The sequence below is a fragment of the Canis aureus genome, chromosome 31, assembly GCF_053574225.1.
Source record: "Canis aureus isolate CA01 chromosome 31, VMU_Caureus_v.1.0, whole genome shotgun sequence".
Classification (NCBI taxonomy): domain Eukaryota; kingdom Metazoa; phylum Chordata; class Mammalia; order Carnivora; family Canidae; genus Canis; species Canis aureus.
Window position 1 is genome coordinate 29,502,818 of NC_135641.1, and position 24,749 is coordinate 29,527,566.

The following is a 24,749-nucleotide window of genomic DNA, read 5'->3' on the forward strand; positions in this document are numbered from 1 at the left end:
GGAGTGTCGCAAACCATACCTGACCTCTTGTTCTTCACTGGTCAGGCCCAGTCCAAATGTGTGGTAGATGTCGTGGCAGGAGTTGCTGTCTTCTAGTAGCCTAGAATGTCAGGACAGGAAGCTTGCTTCAGTTCATGGCACTCAACAAATCAGTGTTTTTCCTTCATATCTTGATGAATGCTGAGAAGAAGTCAAACTTACCCAACTTTCTGAAACCTCTTCTCAGAGTAGTTCCAAACATACCTGATTTTCTGCACCTGGACACATTGCAGCTGCAATTACAAATATGATAGAACAGGTGTTATTCACAAAGTAAAGCCCATCAGGGGAGGTGAGGGCAATTTGGCACTAGTCCCTGTGTCGTGCTCACTTTCCTTAATACTTTGTTGTAATTCCCAGCCCAGCACTGTGACATTCAGAACTTCCATCCAATGAACACTTACATTATCCTTTTAAAAAAAAAATGCCATTACATTGCACTCAAAATTACTTACTTTTAATTCTGGCTTCAGTACGGCTTGGTTAATGACAGAGTGGCGGTCAGCCACCAGGGGTTCTTCTGGATTCTTGCTTATAGGAAACTTTAGTGTGGATAAGTAGAGGCATACAACCTTCTTCCTCATATATCTTTGAAATTTATCCTACAGAAAACAATCTAGCCAATGAAATTCTCAAATGTTATTTATTTAGTAAGACAATCAACCAAATATCTACCTAGACCAGTGATTCCCAAAGTTTCAGCTATAGACAAGAGCATCAGTATTATCTTGGAACTTGCTAGAAATGCAAATTCTCAACCCCACCACGAGCCTACTGAATCAGAAATTCTGGGGTGAGGTCAGCAGGCCATGTTTTAAGAATCATTCCAGGTAACTGATTTGCACTAAAATCTGAACCACTGTGCTAGAGCATGAAGAGAAAGACATGCTTTACAGGAAAGCTTTATATCCAGAAAATATTTTCCAGTTATCTTAAAAAATGACATTTAAGTGTTTAAAATGTCTACTTTCCCCTCAAAATATGTATTCTTAAAAACCTGAACTATCCTTCCTGTGTTATGTCTTTAAGAGTTATAACACTGACAGTCCCTGCTAATATAATGGCTAAAGGCATTGAGAATTAGTCTGACATGGTAGAAATTTCCCCAGGGTGACACGGAGGGAATGTCCTTTCTTCTTGAGTCAAACTAAGAGATGGCAAGTAGGTTCACATATAGTTTTGCCATCTCCAATTTGGGGACAAGAAAACACTTAAAGAAAGATCTACTCTAGAATGCCAGCCAGTCATTGGTTGTGCCACCAATGCAATGCTGAAGGGCTCTCACCGTTGTTTTTAGCAAAACAGTGTCTGCTTCTTGCAAGGGGCATGGGATACAGTTGGCCCACACCCTCCACTGGGGTTTCCAGTAGAACACCAGCAGAAGAAACCCACAAGTCAGTATGGATGTTACAAGGCAGAGGGCTCTGCGTAGATTCTGGGTCCGGTAACCAAACACCTCCTGTAATGTAAATAAAACATGACTCTATTTTTCTTTTTTCACATAAACACACTATTTCGTTCCAAGAAACACAAGCTTTAAACACAGTGATATTAGTTGGGAAGGAAATCTGGTTTTGGCTAGTTGAATCAGATTGATTGCTTACAGCTGTCAGCTGATATCATAAAAAAAGAAGGACTCATTTTGCTACCCTGGCATATGTAACTAAAACATTAGACAGGAGGAGCAAGGACCAAGTTGACTTATTTGGTTTTAAATACTGTCAAGAGTCACCCCATGTTTTGGACCAGATTTACTTTTTTTAGGTAAAAGTTTTTTTTTGTTTTTTTTAAGATTTATTTATTTATTCATGAGAGACACAGAGAGAGGCAGAGACATTGGCAGAGGGAGAAGCAGGCTCCTTGTGAGGAATCCGATGCAGGTCTTGATCCCAGGACCCTGGGGTTGATGACCCGAGTGGAAGGCAGACGCCCAATTGCTAAGCCACTCAGGCGTCTCTAGGTATAAGGTCTCAAAAATTATTAATGTAAACTTACTGGAGGAAGATGATACAATGGGTGCAATAATAGAAATCAAGAGATTATCTGTGGACATGAAGTACTTTCAAAAGACCACTGATAGGAATTTACCCTGACAGTAACATGCTGAAATGTAGTTGGTATAATCCTGAATGGAGTGAAGACTTTGAGATGTGGTTTTAGGGGTACCACATAGCCAAAAACAATTGATTCTTTTATTTCAAGCCAATTTCTAGTTTCCATCCATCTTCCAAAATCAAGTTTCATAGCACTGGATTTTAAATTTCAAAAACTGGACTTTTAGTGTACTTGAAAGACCCACAAGAATGTTGATTATGAATGACAGTATTACTATATTATTTTTTTACGTTCTGCTGTTATTTGTTTATGTATTTTTTGAATATATTCGGATTCTGAATTCCTATGTCCAGATCACAGAGATGCAATGTCAGGAAAAAAGTTTTTTTTTTTTCTGAGTTTCTATAGCATTTTTAATGATAGAATCTTTTTAATTTAATGCCAATTTAGATCATGTTATAACAAATCTCTTGGCTTAGTATTTTTGAAAAGTTTTCATTTTTGAGATCGTGATTTTCATTAGTTTTTTTCTAGTAAAGAACTCTGTGGTAGATTAAGATTTTAATAATAGTTGTTGAAAGTAATCCTTAAGCATAATGAAAAGGTCACAGGCAGCAAAAATGTAAATTTGAGTCACTGCTCTACTAGTTATCAGTTATGTGACCTTAAGTAAATCATATCACCTCTAGAGAATCCCAATTTATTCCTTTACAAAACAATTAGAAATACATGCCTTACAGGGTGCTTGTGCTCAAATGAGATAATGTCTCCTTAAGTGCTCTGCAAAGTAATTACAATTTTAAGAGTTTCTTTCCAGTGCTCCTTAGTATTATCATACACCTGGGAAAAAATGTTCATTAAGTTTACTGATGCAGCCACTCTATTTTGAGATTATTCATGATGAGGTTTAAATGTAACTTAACAATGTGTTCACTCTGGTTCTAAAGCACATTTTGAGTTGAGTCTCCTTTCTCCCTTCCTACTTTCCTTCTGATTCTATAAACCTGTTTTAGTTTTATTTCTGAATGATAGTTTTATTAGACTCCAATAAACTGTATACACCAGTTCACATATTATGTTATAAATATGCATTATTTTACTAAGTTATTCATGGGAGCTTATAGCCAAAGTGTTCAAAATTGAAGCAAATCGTTTGGAATTTTAGGCCAGCTTGTAGCTGAAAAAGCACATTGCAAATGCCTCCCCCCCTTTTTTTTTGTTAACTTACATACAACAATGGCATGGGTAATCATAATTCTGACGCCCTTTCAGTTCTTTTCTATACGATATTTTTTTACTGAACTGACAGTGCCAGCAAGATGGCAATAAAATCACTACGACTACATACTGCTAATAACCTCATAAATTGGAATAATTCTTTAGAGAAAGCAAGGTGAAAAATTATATCAAGATTTATAAAGATGTTTCTATCTCTTGAATCAGTAATGCCACGCTTGGAAATATACCCTAAGGAAATAATACACAAAGTAGAAAATGATGTGTATAATGATGTTTCATACAGTATGGTCTGTAATAGCAAAGTTATTGGAAGAACCAAATGATAGCTAATGGTTCGGCAAGATGTGAAATATCAAAACAATGGGCTATGGTGGCACCATTAACCAGAAAATGTGTGAAGTCAATGTAGAAATATGGGCCATTCTACAATATAATATTAAGTGAAGAAAAAGACAAAGAATAGATAGAACAGATGGGAAAAAATAGTAACTTTAACCCAACAATATCTGTAATTATACATAAATGACATTAATATTATGATTGAAAACAAAGATTGCCAGATCAGATAATTAAAAACTCACTATATGTTGTTTACAAGAGACATCTTTAAATACAAAGAAGCAAATAGATTAAAGGAGAAAGAAAGGGAAATGAACAATGCAAAGACTAACAAAGGAGAACTAGTATAGCTATGCTGATGTCAGACAAAAGAGACTTTACTTTTTTTAAAGGTTTTAGTTATTTATTTGTTTGTTTGTTTGTTTTTTAAAGATTTTATTTCTATTTATTTATTCATGAGAGACACAGAGAAGCAGAGGGAGAAGCATGCTCCATGCAGGGAGCCTAATGTGGGACTCGATCCTAGAACTCCGGGATCACACGCTGAGCCAAAGAAAGGCAAGTGCTTAGCTTCTGAGCTACTCAGGTGTCCCAAGATTTTATTTATTCGACAGAGAGAGAGAGAGAGAATAAGCTGGGGGAGCAGCAGGCAGAGTGAGAGGGAGAAGCAGGCTCTCCACCCAGCAGGGACCCCAATGTGGGGGCTTGATCTCAGGGTCCTAGCATCATGACCTGAGCTGAAGGCAGACACTTAACTGACCGAGCTATCCAGGTGCCCCCAAAATAGACTTTGAAAAATCAATATTCTGAGAAAAAGAAGGATACTTCATAATCCCCCCCCCCCAAACAAAATCAATTCAACAGGAAGAAATAATAATTCTAAATTTAGGGGCACTTGTAATTTCAAAATTTGTAAAACTTAAAGTCAGTGTCATCATTGGAAATTTTAACACTCCATTCTCACTAACTGAAACAAATACATAATAGAAAATGATCAGAAGGCTGAAACAGGCATTTTACAAAGGAAGATTTCTTGTATAGCATTCAAGAAGATGCTCTATATCATGTCGTTAAGGAAATGCAAAATAAAATTACAATGATATATCACAGCCTAGAATAGCCAAGACAATCCCTAAAAAAAAAAAAAAAAAAAAAAAACAAACAAAACAAGTTGAAAGACTTACACAACTGGATTGAAAGACTCACTCTAAAATGACCCAGTGATAAAATGACACAATGGTATAGCCATAGAATAGCTAAAATTAAAAGGACTGAATATACCAAATATTGGCAAAAATGCAGAGCAATGGTACTCTCATACATTGTTACTGGAAATGTAAATTGGTACAGATATTTTGAAACTGTATTGCTAAAGATACATATACTCTATGAGCTAGTAACTCTTAGATTTTTACACAGGTAACTGTATACGTTCATGAAAAGTTTTGCACAAAAATATTCCTATCAGCTCTATTCTTAAGAGCCCCAAACTGGAAACAATCTAAAGGTACATCAATAGGAGAAAGATAAATAAATTTTGTGTTTTCTTACAATGGAATGCTACAGAACAATTTTTACTTCTTTTTATTTTTTTACAAAACAATTTTTAAAATGAACTTCTAATGCAAACAATGGCATGTGTGAATTTCACAGACGTTATGCTGAATCAATGAAGTACAGTAAATCGATACACAACTTTATTCGTAGGAAGTTCCCAAATGAGCAAAAATAATTGGTGACAGATGTCGTCGAACTGTGCACTTAAGTTCAGTGCACTTTATCAACACCACTGTACTTATATATGCCGATAAAAAGTAAAGGGGGTTGTTTATTATGCACTGTTCCAAGTAGGTGGGAGTTACTTTAATTACTTTAATGGAGTTAGATTGAGGAAGAGAAAATGGCAGTAAATTTTGAGAAGTAAATGAAAAGAGAAGAGCAAGAGAATTTCTGTAGGAAATGGAAGGAAAGTTTGATAACCTGGAAAGACTATAGCCTCTCGATGTGGATGATTGGGAAATGCTGATTTCCGCTGAGCAGAGACAAAAATCACATCCCTAATAATCAATAAAGGGGAAGTGGTTTCTGTGAAAGACCCTGCTTATGGTTGGGGACAGCACAATTAAAATGTCAGCAGATTTTTTCCCCGTCTGTTAAAAAATAGTAAGTAGATAGATAGATAGATATAAAAGAACTTATAAATGTCAGAGTAGCTTTCAGAAACATGAAGCTCCTTGAGCAAAGACGAATAGAAACAATATTTTTGCTTCCTTGACAAATTGGCTCCATAAACCTTGGTACATTTCCTTTCCATCATTTCTGAGTTTTCCCAAGGGTTACATGCTAGACTGGGACTTGAGGTTTTGGTTAAAAGAATCATTCTTTAATCTGGCATTCTTTTACTCAAATACTCTCAGTCAGCTTGCCAATGTTTGTGTAATTTGAGTTTATCACAGTGTATGTTTCCATTTTCACTCAGTTAATCTCAAGTATAATTTGAGTGTTCTAAGTGATTATTCTTCTGATGCAATAAGAGTCACTCAGATTTCTCCAAAGCATTAAACACCCATGGTAAGATCCACCAAGATGTGCAGAGTAGAGGAGGGAACCAGGAGCAATATGTGTACAGTAAGAAGATAAGTAGAATCTAGAGGTCTTGTAGATGTAAAGACACTGGGAACAGAGAGAGGGAGGGTCAGAATCTCAAACCCACTACTCATGGTTCCTTGCAGTAAAGTGGGTTTTGCCACCTACTAGTTATTGTGATCTCGGGATTTAACTTCTCTAAATCTGGGGATCCCTGGGTGGCGCAGTGGTTTGGTGCCTGCCTTTGGCCCAGGGCGCGATCCTGGAGACCCGGGATCGAATCCCACGTCGGGCTCCCGGTGCATGGAGCCTGCTTCTCCCTCTGCCTGTGTCTCTGTCTCCCTCTCTCTCTCTCTCTGTGTGTGTGACTATCATAAATAAATAAAAATTAAAAAAAAAAAAAAAAACTTCTCTAAATCTGTTTCCATCTCTGTACTCAGGAGATAATAGCATACACCTGGAAGTATAGTTGTGAAGATTAAGTAGAGGTGTAAGGTGTTGTGCACAAAGGAAGCTTTCAATCAATGTTAGCAGGTGGCTTAGTAATGTGTTCAGCCAAAGGTGGAGAGAGTTTTCAGTTTTGAGTGGCAATATACTGAAGCAAGGTGGGTAATAGAAACAGGCTAGTTCCATGGGGTGAGGAACACCGATCTGCCACCAATTAGTTGAGTTGAATTGGAGAGGTGTTGCACCATCTACACGTAGACTTTAATTGTATTCTCTCTAAACGGTCCCCTTACTTTTTTGTTTCCTGCTAAAATTCAGTAATCCCAGTACCAGGAGAGGTACCACATCTCGAATAGTCTGCTTCTAGGTCCAAAGTACAGAGAAAGTTGCTTGGATTAGGAGTAATAATAAAATATGCACATGCCTTTCAACAGAGGCTGTTGCTAAAGGTCACAATTTAGAGCCTATCCAGACCTATCAGCACAGCCTCTTTTCTTTATACCCCACCCTATTGTCTTCAAGAAGCTCTCACTTCTGTTCTTCCATCACTTATTAGTTAATGGGATTTGGGTAAATGATTTGAATTCACTAAATTTTAGGTTTCTCATGTGAAAAATGTGGCTGGTTGTAAAATGCAAAGTAGTAGTCTGGTATAGCAGTTAAAAGCTGGAGATATGGGATGAGAAAACCCAGTTCAAATCATACAGCTCCCACTTAACCAGATATAAGACTTTGGACAATCCAGTTTATTTTTTCTGGTGATCTGATTTCCTCTTCCATAAATGAAAATGATATGAACCTTCATATCATTTGTTGTAAGAAACTAATGGGTTGTTGTAAGAAACTAATGAGTTAATGCATGCAAAGCATTTAGCACAGTTCCTGAAATAAATTTTGAGTGTGCAGGATACATTAACAGTTAATATTAGCTTGACTAATATACAGTTGGACAAAATTTCAGTAGATTAAAAGTGGCTAGTCCCATCAGAGTCATTGTGAAATGATTCAACCACAGGCAGCATTCAGAACTAAATCTTATTTGGGAAAAACGTAAGTTGTATTTCTAAAAGTGATTGATCCAATGGCTTAAATGGAATCTTTGCTTTTCCCACAGAGCACCAATTTTCAAAATCAAAGTCAAACACAGGCCAAAAAGAAAACTGCTCACCTTTGTAATACATAACACTGAGAGAGGGCTTTAAAAAAAAAAAAAAAGATTTTATTTATTTATTTGAGAGAGAAAGAGATAGTGAGAGGGAAAGGGAGAAGCAGACTCCCCACAGAGCAGCGACCCCCCCCCTCAATGCACCCCGCCCCAACACCCTGGGATCATGACCTGAACAAAAGACAGATGCTTAACTAACTGAGCCAGCCAGTCATCCTGGAGAAGGGCTTTAAGATAAACACCAAATTGATTCTAAGATTAATGAGCTTAGTCACTATATATAGATGTAAGAGGGCATGCACACACACGGACCCCAATACAACCATCTTCGCTTGTACAGGAAGGACACCGTGTAAAAGGGGATCCTCCCTCCCAACATGATGTGACTTTGTATCTGTTACTTAACTAAGCCTCATTTTCTCAGTGTAAAATGACTATCAGACTGCTAGCTCATAGCGATTGAGTACATCCATACATGGAGTGCGAGTATCTAAGATAATTTTAAAATCATTTTCCTTTCTTTCTTTTGTTAACAGGTACCTGAGATGGAACTAAGATTGGCCAAATTCCTTAGGAAAGGCGTTACAGGGTGCAGTTTAAGCTAAACATTGTTTCTTCCTAAAATTCTCTTTAAGAAGGATCCTCTTAGTTGTGTGGAACCATCCACTCGACTCTGCTGGTCTTTATTCCTGAATTTCCGTTGCATTGCAGCACTAGCATTTGTGCACGACTGGCCTTGTGAACAGGTCCTTTTGCATTTCTGTAAATCTTTTTATTCTTAAATTCACCCTTAATTTGTTCATCTAACTATTTGCTGCATACCCACCGTGCACAGGCACAGTAGTGTGGATCTTTTCTTTTTTTTAATTTTTTTAAAATTTGTATTGATTTATGATAGGCACACAGTGAGAGAGACAGAGAGAGAGGCAGAGACACAGGAGGAGGGAGAAGCAGGCTCCATGCACCGGGAGCCCGACGTGGGATTCGATCCCGGGTCTCCAGGATCGTGCCCTGGGCCAAAGGCAGGCGCCAAACTGCTGTGCCACCCAGAGATCCCCAGTAGTGTGGATCTTTTTGGGCGCAGTTCATAACACACTGAGTGACTCGAACCAACACTCTTGCAGCACAAGGCTGTAAAGTACCTACTCAACCAAATGGGACATAAATACCTCTCAGCACTGTAATTGCCTTCTGTGAATGGTGATGCCAGCTTTTTGCTGTGAAATTTTAGGCTTTTCCATGGGTGGGTATTCCAATAGCCTTAGAGGAAGTGAGCTCTTTGTGGGTAAGCATCAAATGTTTATAAAGTCCCTTGAATCATGGCCAAGGAGATATTATCTCTGAGTCCTTTGATGGGGCAAGAGTTCATCATGTTTTTTTTCTTTTTTTCTTTTTTTTCAAATAATCACAGCATCAAGTTTCTATCCATTATTCACAATCTACCTTTTGTTGTCTTTATCTGTATGTGCCAAATTGTGTTCCTTAATGTGTTACATGGGAGGAGGTTCTTACAACTCTGTCATATATCAAGTTTTTTTCTTTAACGTTAGAATAATAGTGTCTCTGGTTAATGAATCACGTTAGTACGGTCATTGTTCCTCACCCCTCTGTTACTGCTTTGGTTTGGCCACATGGAGTCATTTGTGTTAGTAATCATCACTAATCACCAAGCATTGTTGGGTGTAGCTTCATATATCTTCTCCTGCATTCATACCATGGAGTGTCCTTTGAGTAGGGGAAGAAAATGTCTTGGACTGCTTCCACTTTTGTCCATTTGGCAATGAGAACTAACCTTTCTCAAGCATTTAGGTGTCCTTCAGTCATCATAACCTACTCCATGAAATAGCATAGCTATTTATGAAAATACTTATTAGTAATGTCATCATTATAATAATTAACATTAAGTAATACTATAATAATTAGTATTATAATTGATAGTATTGATAAATCCCTCTAAATACACTATTATTTATAGATCAAAAAACTGAGTCTTGAGGATGTTCAAAGTAATTGCTGAAATAGTTCAACATCTTAAATCTTCCCCTATGCTTTCTTCCCGGAATAAGAAAGGCCCTTTCCTCTTTAGCAATGTGAATCAAAACCCAGTACCAAGCAGATGAGAATATTATCACTCTCAGCTACACGCATTCCCATAAAATCAACTACTAACATGTGGTCTCCCTGGAAGTAAAAGTGCACCTGAGGACCTTCTTTTGATGCAGCCAGGGGCAAGAGAGCAGCAGTAAGTAAGGGTCCAAAGGTAATGAGATACATGGGTGAATCAGCAGGGACAATTTCGAGAGCCAGAATTTGCCTTAGATCAAGCACATGGGACAACATAGCATGTTCTGTTAAAGCTTATTTCTGGAACAAGAGCATCACCAAACAAGAGAAGTATCTAAGAGATTATTTGGTTCAAATTCCTTCCTGAAAAAAATAGGTATAGACCATCTTATGCCAGTGAGTGCCTAATGTCTGTTTAAGACAGGCTACTTGCTCATTTATAGGGTAGACTTTCTCTTGTTGGGCAGCTGTGGTGCATTAATTAGTTCTTTCTTTCTTTCTTTCTTTCTTTCTTTCTTTCTTTTGAAGATTTTATTTATTTATTTATTTATTTATTTATTTATTTATTTATTTGAGAGAGAGATAACACAAGAAGCGGAGTGGGGAACAGAGAGGGAGTAACAGACTCCCCACTGAGCAGGAAGCCTAACTAGGGCTCTATCCCTGGACCCCAGGATCATGACCTGAGCCAAAGGCAGACACTTAACCGACTGAGCCACCCAGGTGCCCCAGTGCATTAGTTTTCTATTGCTGCATGGCAAACTGAGTGGCTTAAAACAACACAAATTTATTTTCTCACAGTTCTGTGGGTCAGGAGTCTTATTAGCTGGGTCATTTGCTCAGTGTCTCAAAAAGCTGAGATCAAGGTGTCATGTGGGCTATGTTCCTTCTGGAAGTCAAGGACTTCTTTCAAGATCACATCGTTAGTGGCAGGATTCAGTTGTTTGTAGCTCTGAGACAGAGACACCCATTTTCCTGGTGGTCAGACAGCAAGTCCCTCTCAGGTCTCAGGTCTTAGAGACACTCAGAGTTCCTACCACATTTGCCACATAGCATAACATAACATAATCACAGGAATTAAAGCTCATCATATTTATGGGTTCCACCCTACACTCAACTCAAGGGAATCATCGAAGGGCAGGGTCGATGGAGAGTTGTCAGGTTAAATTCCGCCCCCACAGATGGTTAGAAAATTCTCCCATGATGGAAATAAATCGGAGAGGGGCAAGATGACGGAAGAGTAGGGTCCCCAGGTCACCTGTCCCCACCAAATTACCTAAATAACCCTCAAATCATCCTGAAAATATACGAATTCGGCCTGAGATTTAAAGGGAGACCAGCTGGAATGCAACAGTGAGAAGAGTTCGCGCTTCTATCAAGGTAGGAAGACGGGGAAAAAGAAATAAAGAAACAAAGGCCTCCAAGGGGGAGGGGCCCCGCGAGGAGCCGGGCTGAGGCCGGGGCGAGTGTCCCCAGGACAGGAGAGCCCCGACCCGGAGGAGCAGGAGCTGCACCGATCTTCCCGGGGGGAAAGGGGCTCCAGGGAGTCGGAGCAGGACCCAGGAGGGCGGGGATGCCCTCGGGCTTCCCGGGACAGTAACAGACACCTGCGCCCCGGGAGAGTGCGCCGAGCTCCCTAAGGGCTGCAGCGCGCACGGCGGGACCTGGAGCAGCTCGGGGGGCTCGGGGGCGGCTCCGCGGAGGGGGCTGCGGGGCGGGAGCGCGAATCCAATAGCGCAGGCCCCAGAGCACAGGGCGCCGGGTCACAGCCCAGGATCCGGCCTCCCCCGGGACAGGCAGAGGCCGGGAGGGCCCAGGACAGCAAGGACGCTCCTGCCCCAGATGAGCAGATCAGCGGCCCCGCCCCGGAGCCTCCAGGCCCTGCAGACGGAGAGCTCCGGAGTTCCTGCGGGGGCTGACTCCAGGGCTCCAGAGCTGCCCCGCCACTGGGGCTGTTCCTCCTGCGGCCTCACGGGGTGAACAACCCCCACTGAGCCCTGCACCAGGCAGGGGCAGAGCAGCTCCCCCAAGTGCTCACACCTGAAAATCAGCACAACAGTCCTCTCCCCCAGAAGACCAGCTAGACGGACAAGTTCCAGGGGAAGTCAAGGGACTCAGAGTATACAGAATCAGAAGATACTCCCCCGTGGTTTTCTGTTTTGTTTTTTTTCTTTTTGATTTCTGTTTGCTTCCCCCACCTTTTTTTTTCTTTCTCTTTTTCTTCTCTCTCTCTTTTTTTCTTTTTCTCTTTTCTTTCCTTCTTTCTCTCCTCTCATTCTCTCCTTTTCCCAATACAACTTGTTTTTGGCCACTCTGCACTGAGCAAAATGACTAGAAGGAAAACCTCACCTCAAAAGAAAGAATCAGAAACAGTCCTCTCTCCCACAGAGTTACAAAATCTGGATTACAATTCAATGTCAGAAAGCCAATTCAGAAGCACTATTATACAGCTACTGGTGGCTCTAGAAAAAAGCATAAAGGACTCAAGACACTTCATGACTGCAGAATTTACATCTAATCAGGCAGACATTAAAAATCAATTGAATGAGATGCAATCCAAACTAGAAGTCCTAACGACGAGGGTTAACAAGGTGGAAGAACGAGTGAGTGACATGGAAGACAAGTTGATGGCAAAGAGGAAAAAAGAGACAATTAAAAGACCATGAAGATAGATTAAGGGAAATAAACGACAGCCTGAGGAAGAAAAACCTACGTTTAATGGGGGTTCCCGAGGGCGCCAAAAGGGCCAGAGGGCCAGAATATGTATTTGAACAAATCCTAGCTGAAAACTTTCCTAATCTGGGAAGGGAAACAGGCATTCAGATCCAGGAAATAGAGAGATCACCCCCTAAAATCAATAAAAACCGTTCAACACCTCGACATTTAATAGTTAAGCTTGCAAATTCCAAAGATAAAGAGAAGATCCTTAAAGCAGCAAGAGACAAGAAATCCCTGACTTTTATGGGGGGGAGTATTAGGGTAACAGCAGACCTCTCCACAGAGACCTGGCAGGCCAGAAAGGGATGGCAGGATATATTCAGGGTCCTCCATGAGAAGAACATGCAACCAAGAATACTTTATCCAGCAAGGCTCTCATTCAGAATGGAAGGAGAGATAAAGAGCTTCCAAGACAGGCAGGAACTGAAAGAATATGTGACCTCCAAACCAGCTCTGCAAGAAATTTTAAGGGGACTCTTAAAATTCCCCTTTAAGAAGAAGTCCAGTGGAACAATCCACAAAAACAAAGACTGGATAGATATCATGATGACACTAAACTCATATCTCTCAATAGTAACTCTGAATGTGAACGGGCTTAATGACCCCATCAAAAGGCGCAGGGTTTCAGACTGGATAAAAAAGCAGGACCCATCTATTTGCTGTCTACAAGAGACTCATTTTAGACAGAAGGACACCTACAGCCTGAAAATAAAAGGTTGGAGAACCATTTACCATTCAAATGGTCCTCAAAAGAAAGCAGGGGTAGCCATCCTTATATCAGATAAACTAAAATTTACCCCGAAGACTGTAGTGAGAGATGAAGAGGGACACTATATCATACTTAAAGGATCTATCCAACAAGAGGACTTAACAATCCTCATTATATATGCCCCAAATGTGGGAGCTGCCAAATATATCAATCAGTTAATAACCGAAGTTAAGACATACTTAGATAATAATACACTTATACTTGGTGACTTCAATCTAGCGCTTTCTACACTCAATAGGTCTTTTAAACACAACATCTCCAAAGAAATAAGAGCTTTAAATGATACACTGGACCAGATGGATTTCACAGATATCTACAGAACTTTACATCCAAACGCAACTGAATACACATTCTTCTCAAGTGCACATGGAACTTTCTCCAGAATAGACCACATACTGGGTCACAAATCAGGTCTGAACCGATACCAAAAGATTGGGATTGTCCCCTGCATATTCTCAGACCATAATGCCTTGAAATTAGAACTAAATCACAACAAGAAGTTTAGAAGGACCTCAAACATGTGGAGGTTAAAGACCATCCTGCTAAAAGATGAAAGGGTCAACCAGGAAATTAAGGAAGAATTTAAAAGATTCATGGAAACTAATGAGAATGAAGATGCAACCATTCAAAATCTTTGGATGCAGCAAAAGCAGTCCTGAGGGGGAAATACATCGCAATACAAGCATCCATTCAAAAACTGGAAAGGACTCAAATACAAAAGCTAGCCTTACACATAAAGGAGCTAGAGAAAAAACAGCAGATGGACCCCACGCCCAGCAGAAGAAGAGAGTTAATAAAGATTCAAGCAGAACTCAATGAAATCGAGACCAGAAGAACTGTGGAACAGATCAACAAAACAAGGAGTTGGTTCTTTGAAAGAATTAATAAGAGAGATGAACCATTAGCCAGCCTTACTAAAAAGAAGAGAGAGAAGACTCAAATTAATAAAATCATGAATGAGAAAGGAGAGATCACTACCAACACCAAGGAAATACAAACGATTTTAAAAACATATTATGAACAGCTATACGCCAATAAATTAGGCAATCTAGAAGAAATGGACGCTTTTCTGGAAAGCCACAAATTACCAAAACTGGATCAGGAAGAAATAGAAAACCTGAACAGGCCAATAACCAGGGAGGAAATTGAAGCAGTCATCAAAAACCTCCCAAGACACAAGAGTCCAGGGCCAGATGGCTTCCTAGGGGAATTCTATCTAACGTTTAAGGAAGAAACCATATCTATTCTATTAAAGCTGTTTGGAAAGATAGAAAGAGATGGAGTACTTCCAAATTCGTTCTATGAGGCCAGCATCACCTTAATTCCAAAACCAAAGACCCCACCAAAAAGGAGAATTATAGACCAATATCCCTGATGAACATGGATGCAAAAATTCTCAACAAGATACTGGCCAATAGGATCCAACAGTACATTAAGAAAATTATTCACCATGACCAAGTAGGATTTATCCCTGGGACAAAAGGCTGGTTCAACACTCGTAAAACAATCAATGTGATTCATCATATCAGCAAGAGAAAAACCAAGAACCATATGATCCTCTCATTAGATGCAGAGAAAGCATTTAACAAAATACAGCATCCATTCCTGATCAAAACTCTTCAGAGTGTAGGGATAGAGGGAACATTCCTCGACATCTTAAAAGCCATCTACAAAAAGCCCACAGCAAATATCATTCTCAATGGGGAAGCACTGGGAGCCTTTCCCCTAAGATCAGGAACAAGACAGGGATGTCCACTCTCACCACTGCTATTCAACATAGTACTGGAAGTCCTAGCCTCAGCAATCAGACAACAAAAAGACATTTAAGGCATTCAAAATGGCAAAGAAGAAGTCAAACTGTCCCTCTTCGCAGATGACATGATACTCTACATAGAAAACCCAAAGACACCACCCCAAGATTGCTAGAACTCATACAGCAATTTGGTAGCGTGGCAGGATACAAAATCAATGCCCAGAAATCAGTGGCATTTCTATACACTAACAATGAGACTGAAGAAAGAGAAATTAAGGAGTCAATCCCATTTACAATTGCACCCAAAAGCATAAGATACCTAGGAATAAACCTAACCAAAGAGGTAAGGGATCTATACCCTAAAAACTATAGAACACTTCTGAAAGAAATTGAGGAAGACGCAAAGAGATGGAAAAATATTCCCTGCTCATGAATTGGAAGAATTAATATTGTGAAAATGTCAACGTTACCCAGGGCAATTTACACATATAATGCAATCCCTATCAAAATACCATGGACTTTCTTCAGAGAGTTAGAACAAATTATTTTAAGATTTGTGTGGAATCAGAAAAGACCCCGAATAGCCAGGGGAATTTTAAAAAAGAAAACCATATCTGGGGGCATCACAATGCCAGATTTCAGGTTGTACTACAAAGCTGTGGTCATCAAGACAGTGTGGTCCCGGCACAAAAACAGACACATAGATCGATGGAACAGAATAGAGAATCCAGAAGTGTATTCTCAACTCTATGGTCAAATAATGTTCAACAAAGCAGGAAAGACTGTCCACTGGAAAAAAAAGACAGTCTTTTCAATAAATGGTGCTGGGAAAATTGGACAGCCACGTGCAGAAGAATGAAACTAGACCACTCTCTTTCACCAGACATAAAGATAAACTCAAAATGGATGAAACATCTAAATGTGAGACAAGATTCCATCAAAATCCTAGAGGAGAACACAGGCAACACCCTTTTTGAACTCAGCCACAGTAACTTCTTGCAAGATACATCCACGAAGGCAAAAGAAACAAAAGCAACAATGAACTATTGGGACTTCATCAAGATAAGAAGCTTTTGCACAGCAAAGGATACAGTCAACAAAACTCAAAGACAACCTACAGAATGGGAGAAGATATTTGCAAATGACATATCAGATAAAGGGCTAGTTTCCAAGATCTATAAAGAACTTATTAAACTCAACAGCAAAGAAACAAACAATCCAATCATGAAATGGGCAAAAGACATGAACAGAAATCTCACAGAGGAAGACATAGACATGGCCAACAAGCACATGAGAAAATGCTCCGCATCACTTGCCATCAGGAAAACACAAATCAAATCCACAATGAGATACCACCTCACACCCGTGAGAATGGGGAAAATTAACAAGGCAGGAAACCACAAATGTTGGAGAGGATGCAGAGAAAGGGGAACCCTCTTGCACTGTTGGTGGGAATGTGAACTGGTGCAGCCACTCTGGAAAACTGTGTGGAGGTTCCTCAAAGAGTTAAAAATAGACCTGCCCTATGACCCAGCAATTGCACTGTTGGGGATTTACCCCAAAGATACAGATGCAATGAAACGCCGGGACACCTGCACCCCGATGTTTCTAGCAGCAATGGCCACAATAGCCAAACTGTGGAAGGAGCCTCGGTGTCCATCGAGAGATGGATGGATAAAGAAGATGTGGTCTATGCATACAATGGAATATTCCTCAGCCATTAGAAATGACAAATACCCACCATTTGCTTCAACGTGGATGGAACTGGAGGGTATTATGCTGAGTGAAATGAGTCAATCGGAGAAGGACAAACATTATATGGTCTCATTCATTTGGGGAATATAAATAATAGTGAAAGGGAATAGAAGGGAAGGGAGAAGAAATGGGTAGGAAATATCAGAAGGGGAGACAGAACATAAAGACTCCTGACTCTGGGAAATGAACTACGGGTAGTGGAAGGGGAGGAGGTGGGGGTGGGGGTGAATGGGTGACGGGCACTGAGGGGGGCACTTGACAGGATGAGCACTGGGTGTTATTCTGTATGTTGGCAAATTGAACACCAATAAAAAATAAATTTATTATTAAAAAAAAGGAAATAAATCGGTCTGGGTTCTACCAACTTCTACGCTGTTCCTCACATCAGCCTCTCTATTGGAAGACAAGTGCCTTGACTGTTCTTTGGGGAGCTATTCCCAATGTCTTTTAAGTGATTCTTATTTGTGACATCCAGCTCTCCCTCTAAATACACTATACTACTTGTGTGAATCTTAAAATTAAATATAACTCCCTAAAGGTTTCCTAAGTAGTACAGATTATAGCAGAATTGTTACTTTTTCTATTAGACTTCGATTGAGACATCCAAAGACTAATTTTTGTATAGCATTATCATCCTGGCAACTAAAATGCAACCACAACCAAATGAAGCTCTTTAATTACTTTCTCATGTACAGCTTCTGAGCCCAAGTCATGGAGATCCTCACCTTGTAGTTTGAGGATAACTTTAAACACCAACTCAACATGGAGGCCTGTTACACTGCATTTATCTCCTACATTCAATTCTAGAAATTTGACCCTTGATTCTGTTGCCTCGATTGTTATCTCTCCCTCAGAGTCAGTTGCATCTCTCAGATGCAGATTACATAAGCTTGTCTTCATCCGAGTTGTTAATATAAATGTTGAAAAAGACAAGAAAGAGCCAATAGGGTGTGATTTTTTATTTTCACTTTTAACCCTTTGAATAGGGTTTGTGTGTGTGTGTGTGTCTTTTAATGGAAGATGAAGAGTATATCACATTGTTTAAAATAATTTAAGCATTCCAAATTCCTGATTTTTCTTACTAACTCTTCACACACCGTTTGTCTTTGTAACTGTAGACCTCAAAAAATTATCACTCCCCAAGTGTAATCAGAGAAAGGGGAAATAGTCCCAACCTCAGTTTCACTTACCGTATGCAGTTACGCATTTTTCAAGTTGCACATCGTAAGTCCTGACTCCTCAGTTGTAAATGAACTCTTTATATTTTCATAGCACTTCCCACTCTTCGTATGTGACCCTTGCCAACCTTTTAAGTTCAGGAGGGGTAAGTAATGTTGTCCTTGGGCAACCAGTAAGGTCCCAAAATGTCGCCACACCATGGGGTCAGCAGTGGGTCCTTAATTAAAGCCCAAATCGGCTGTCTTAGAGTCTAGAAGTCCTCCACTGTTTCCCAGGAAAAAGTTTGCTTGAAGTGAAGTTCTCTCCTGCCCTATCTGTGTCCTCCACACCAAGTAGCCATTCTGCCCTTTAGAGCTACTCCCAGTTGTAATGTTGACACTTAGTCAGTAGGTGTCTATACAGAGGAAGAGAACCAACAGAATGGCGAGCTTTGCAACTTATGTAAACAAAGCATCTCTTGTGTCTCAGGGGCAGAATCAAGATTATCTCCAGAAAGTAAATGTAGCAAGAATGGCCAAAGAGGACTGTGAAACAAAGGCTAACGTTGCACACAGTGTGCCTCCAGATATGCCTGACTGAGAAGAGATATCTATGTTCCCTCCGCAATTCAGAGAATTAAAATACTAGGTTATAAACTGTACAAACATGGCACACAGGGAAAAATAAAGAGCAACCAAAGATTTTCATGAACACTCAATCACACATTAAAAAAGACTTCAGGAACAGCACAGAATTGTTGATCAGTGAACACAGGTAAGTAGGTTTTAGTTCTTTAAATCCTTTTAGTCCGAAGATTGTAAGTGCTATACCATTGTCAAGATCAGTGTGGTGTGATAATAGAAGCCACTGAAGTGAACCATGCTCGTAATTTAAATTTCCTCATGGCCATATTAGAGAGGTAGAAAGAAGCAAGTGAAATCAATTTTCATAATATATTTCATTTAATCCAATATATCCAAATGTTGTCATTTCGGTATATAACCAATATAAAAGTTACTAATGAGATATTTTACTTTTTTTTTTTTCTTTTGATGTCTTCAAAGTCTGCTATGTATTTTATACATACAGCACATTTCAGTTTGGTCCAGTTACTTTACTAGTGCTCAAAAACCACATGTGGCCAGTGACTGCCTTCTTGGACAGTGCAAGTGTAAATGAAATCACTTATTTTCTTTAGGTTAACAAAAAAGGATCTGTGGAGAGAGGGTAGGTGTGGATTTCCCACAGACCTCATGGGGAACCGGGAGGCCAAGCAGGAAACTGATACCCTTCTGCTATGTGAACCATACCCCTTGGGCCCTTTCCCCATGCCGTGTGCCCTCCCTGTCCTGGCCCTCACACTCCGTCTCTCTCTTTCTCACTGCCTACCTCTAGACATGATTGGAGTGTAAACATCATGGAGCGTGAAGGAGGAAGTGGCCTGGATTTCCTGCCTGTCCCTTGCAGACTGAAGACCTTATGCAAGTTACTTTACCTACCTGGTAACTTTCTATGGTTTACCTATCTGGTTTCTTTTTATGGAATAGGATTAATTCTTTCATCACTGTGTTCTGAGGATCAAATAAAATTACAAATGTAAACTTGTCAGTCCCAAATAGACACTATAGTTTTCAAGCTTTTAATGATTTTCGTTTTTTTTTAAAGATCTTCTTTATTTGTTTGAAAGAGAACATGCATGAGAGAGAGAGAGAGAGAGAACTAACAGAGGGTAGACGATGAAGAGGGGGTAGAAGGAGAGGGAGAAGCAGACTCCCCACAGAGCAGGGAGCCCAATGTGGGGCTCGATTCCAGGACCCTGGGATCATGACCTAAGCCAAAGGTAGATGCTTAGCCAACGGAGCCATCCAGGGGCACCAATGATTGTTTTTCAAGATGCATATATGTTTGGTAGAAAAGGTAACAGAGAAAAAGAGAAGAGAAAACTTTTGAAAAAATATGCATTAAATCCCATGCCACACTACAGTTTTATCAGTACTTGGTGGTTAAAACCACCATATATTCTTAGCTAACGTCAGCTCAAAGCATACTAAGCCTAAGTTTTACAGATAAACCAAAAATATAAGAATAAAAAAAAGTTTCAGTTTTTGCCTGAGTTTGCCCAATTACATGGAAACCCAGATGATAAGGGGGAGACACCTCAGTGAGCACCATGTGGGGTACACACTGAATACTCTACAAAATGTCTTAAGAAAGAAGGTTCATTCAGTCTGATGCATATGAGGGCGGCAAAAACTCATCTAGAAGACAATTTTCTTAGCCCTTACCATTTCCCCAACTATAATATCATGCCCTCAGATTTCAAGGAGCCTTACCATACTTAAACCTCTGCAGTTCCTAAAGCCAGTCCAATACACTAGCACCTGCCCACAGCCTTAGGGACTCTGAGAAGACTAATCACAAAAGGGAAGACTCACCAGTTCATTCTCCTCTCCTGGGTTGAGCAAAGCCCAGTGGTCCTTACTTTTCTCTTCCATTTAAACCAGAACTCGTGTGTCCCTCCAGGTTAACTCTTGGGGAAAGTCAAAAGCAGCTGGGGCTTATGTGAACTCAGAACAGTCATCACTTGTCACCGCTGTTCTTAGGTGCTTTTAAAATCCCTTAGCACATACCTCATCTATTAGGCTAACAAAGAAAAGAAAGGAAATACTCTCCTAAGCCACAGGATTTGTCCATTAATCTATCTGCTTGTTTTGTTTCTTTCTTTTTTTTTTTTCTTCCCCTCCCTGGTGTTTATTTGCTGAGCTAAATGTGTACGCCTCTAGACTTAAGTTGTTGAACCAGAAAGACGAATACTTTCCTAGGCTGTCCATAAATGTCTCAGCTAATGAGCCACCTTTCTAAAAATCCAAGACAGAGGCACCTGGGTAGTTTGGTCAGTTAAGTGACCAAATCTTGATTTCAGCTAAGGTCATGGTCTCAGGGTCATGAGATCAAGCCCCACGTGAGGCTCTATGCTCAGTTTAGAGTCTGCTTGTCACTCTTCCTCTGCTCCCCACTTTCTCTCTGTCTCTCCCTCTCAAATAAATTAATAAAATCTTTTTTTAAAAAAGACAAAAATATTATGACAAAAAGATAAAAATATTATCACAGTGAGAGATGAATAAGAACCCTGTGGACTTTAGAAAAGTAATGGACATGTTGGGGTGACAATGGGAATGTAAGGAAGAGGGGTTGGCTTATGATGGGAAATGTAGCAAGCAATTTGGAATCAGAAAAACCTGAATTATAATCCCTGCTCTAGTGATGACCCTGGACATATCACTTAAAATCTGAACTTTAGGTTTCTAATATGTAAAATATCAATAATAATTATAGAGTTGATATGAGGATCTAAGATGATATTTGAAAAAAATCAACTAAAGCACCTGTTACACTCAATAAAAGGTAATCATCATCACCATCATTGTAACACTAATAGAGAAGAGTTTTTAAGAAGTAAATATAATAATAATAATTTGATTCCTTTCACTTTCTCTTTTCAGTTTGCAAAAAGTTTTCAAATTAGTATATAATGTGGGAGGAAGGAGAAAGTCTGATTATTAGGGATATCATGTATATTTCCATGATTGTATAACCACCAGTGAATTTTATACTTTTATTTTTAAAAAGTACACTGGGATCCATTCAAGGCTTGGTTTATTTGTTCACTATAAAGATTTTTTTTTTTAATTTTCTTTTTATTGCCTCTAATCCACTGAGCAAAATCCTTGCAACTTTGACCATGGAAGAAAATTTACTGGGAATAAAGACTACAGAGAATGACACTTGACTCTTTCCACTGAGAGAGGGAGTTATCAGTTGTCTTGAGGGGGAACCAGAGCCGCCTTGAAGTTTAGGATAGTTCAATGTGCTCTCTGGCCCAGGAGGAAGTAGTCGGTGAAAGTAAACAGACAATTTTTCATGCCAAAGAGGCTACTGAGGTATCTTCACTAAAGAATACTATGTAATCACAAATGTTACATTCTAAGTATCACCAATCTAAGGTAGACTCAGATTTGGAGAAAGGAGTCCTGAGTTTTCATAAAACCTAATTACAGACTCAAGGAGCAGTGCTCATTCACTTCCTACCCATCAGCTATTCACTCATATTTCTGGCTAAAAGGACATGTCCTTTGTCTGGGTGGCCTGACTTCAGCTAAAGCACCAGGATGAGTCATGATTTACCTAAGAGTGGGCATATGACCAATTTTCAACAGTAAGATGCAAAGGAAAGACAATGAGGGGCAGAGGTCTTCTGGGAAAGATTATCCTATTTTTTTAAATTATCCTATTGATGAAAGAAATGGAATATTTTCTACTCATGCCAATGAAGGTGGAGCAAAGGACAAATGAGCTTAGATCCTTATGATACCACTGAGCCATGGCACAAAGCCTGAGACTACTAACTCTAGAGATTTTCCAATGTATAATGAGATGTTCTTAATAAAACTGTTGCTGTTTGTGGTTTCTACTGCTTATAGCCAAAAGACACAAAATAAAACACTCATCAAAACTTTGTTCAACTCTTATTCAGTTAAACATAAACTCTTCTAATAATCACAACTGTTCACAAATGCCTCACAGGTAATGAACTTCCCAACCCCGGAGATGTGCATGGTATCATTTGGCCTATTCACCATAGAGATAATTAAGTCATTGGTCAAAGTTTGTATCAGAAAATCTTGAGGTTCTGGAAGTACTGAGCACTTGCTTTAGCTGCCAGAAGATTTGCTCTGCAGAGAAAATAATCACATCTGCTTTAAACCCTACCTCCTGGAGGATCTGCAACAGATATTAAAGGTCAAAGGATCTACTTTCAGGTGTCCATAAATAAGCGAATGCCAGTCAGCATTCAACATAGCTTAGTCATCCCTTTGAAGGCCACAGGTGGAAGAATCACCAATTGTGTTTATATTTGTAGCAAGTGGGTGAGGATGTAAGAGTGAGGGGCTGGGGAGAGGAGGAAAGGGTCTCTTGTAGGGGGAACAGCCGTGGCATTGGTGGAAATGGTTTCCTCTAGGCTGCTCAGCCACAGCACTCAGGAGGATGTAACTTCCATCTGAAGAGACCAGATTCTTGATCTCCTGTGACTGGAAGCAAAACACAGTACATCCTGGTGAACCCCGAAGGCAAACTCCTTACTAATGAAAAGAAATTGCCAGCACCATATGCCATAACGTAGGGTCTCCAGAGACAGAAGGGGAGGAAGGAGCAGAATGAAGAAATGCAAAGGAAAAGGAATGAAATGCTCACCTCACACAGGGGCCTGAAGAACTGATTCCCTCAGAACCATAGTTTAGACCTTATAGGACTTTACTGTTCAGAGGGAAGCCAAAGGAAGTAAAGGACTAAGAGAGTATCTCATCTCCTCCCACAGTCCCTGTCTCAGGACACAATTTCCAGAAAACAGGGAAGAAACATGGAGGTGGAGAGAGGTTTTCAGAGCTACACAGCAAGATAAGGCAGACCCAGAACTCAGAGCCAGGTCTCTGGTCTGCGTTCCAGCTTATTTCTACTAGGAAATACTTCCTCCTGTTGTATTTTCTCTAGAACTCTTCTCCGATTCTGGAGAGGTGAAGGACGTGGGGAACTATATGGATTAGGAGGAGAAATGGGATATCTCCTTCTCTAGTCCATGAGGCTTATGAAATGAAGAGGTAATGGGCATAGTGGAGTATGTTAGAACCACGCCTCACCCTCCTACTTGTCATGGACAAGATTCCCCATCTCCACTTCCCCATGACCTAAAGAGAAACTAGTCTGGATTTGGATGTCTTATCTGGATTTCAAAGCTCCCTCTCTGTTCTCTCTGCTAACAACTGGAGCCTTACTAGAGCATCCCACTTCATGAACATTGTTGAATGTCCCCACTGGCAAGACTCTTAAGGTAAGGTAAGCTGACTGCTTGAACAGCAACAGATGATAACATCTGTCAATGGTTTAACATAGTGGAAAAGTGGGTCTAAGATTGTGGTGGTGGGAGGGCATTGGTGGAGCAGTGGAGGGAAGAGGAGGTCTCCTCTGAGCAGTGACCCTGAGTCCTAGGGTCGTTCCCTCTTATGTCTTCATGATCTTCAGCAAGTAGCTTCTGAGGCTGCTGTGATTATGCAAAAGGGGGGATGCATGGAAGATAATCATTGAAGGTCTACGGACCAGTCCTGAAAGAGGTGTTTTGTACTTTTGCTAGAACTCAGCCAGATGACTATATCTGACTAACCACACAGATGACCAGGAAATGTGGCCCACCTGTGTGCCAGGAGGAAGAGGAAATCAAACTGGTGGTCGCTAGCAGTCTCTCCCACACAGATCCTGTGAAGAGTAAAGGAGTAGATTAGTCTGGATCCTTTTCCTCAGGTGACTCAGGGTCTGATGAAAGAGGCAAAACCGTAGAGGTGACCGTTATACAAGGCAAAGAGGAAGGCCTGGGTTATTGAAGACTGAGAAAGAACATCCCTGAGGGGCCCTAATATCAGACAACAGGATGTGCAGTGGCCTATGCATCTGATTCAGTGACCTTGTGAGCTCTTTGCAACAACCACGAGGTTAGGAAGTTACTCACGGGGATCCCTGGGTGGCGCAGCGGTTTGGCGCCTGCCTTTGGCCCAGGGCGCGATCCCGGAGACCCGAGATCGAATCCCACATCGGGTTCCCAGTGCATGGAG

The 24,749-nt window shown here is 40.3% G+C and overlaps 1 protein-coding gene across 1 annotated transcript in view; it reads right to left on the reverse strand.

The window, feature by feature from the left end:
• ATP13A5 (ATPase 13A5) overlaps window positions 1-20,771 on the reverse strand; it is a 106,553-nt gene extending 85,782 nt beyond the window's left edge. The window contains exons 1-5 of the mRNA XM_077880102.1: window positions 20,523-20,771; window positions 1,325-1,498; window positions 495-641; window positions 202-272; window positions 20-100 (exon numbers count right to left, since the gene is read on the reverse strand). Of these exons, the coding sequence (XP_077736228.1) occupies window positions 20-100; window positions 202-272; window positions 495-641; window positions 1,325-1,498; window positions 20,523-20,582 (533 nt within the window). The 5' untranslated portion in view covers window positions 20,583-20,771. The remainder of the gene's footprint in view (window positions 1-19; window positions 101-201; window positions 273-494; window positions 642-1,324; window positions 1,499-20,522) is intronic.
• Window positions 20,772-24,749: the final 3,978 nt, after the last annotated feature.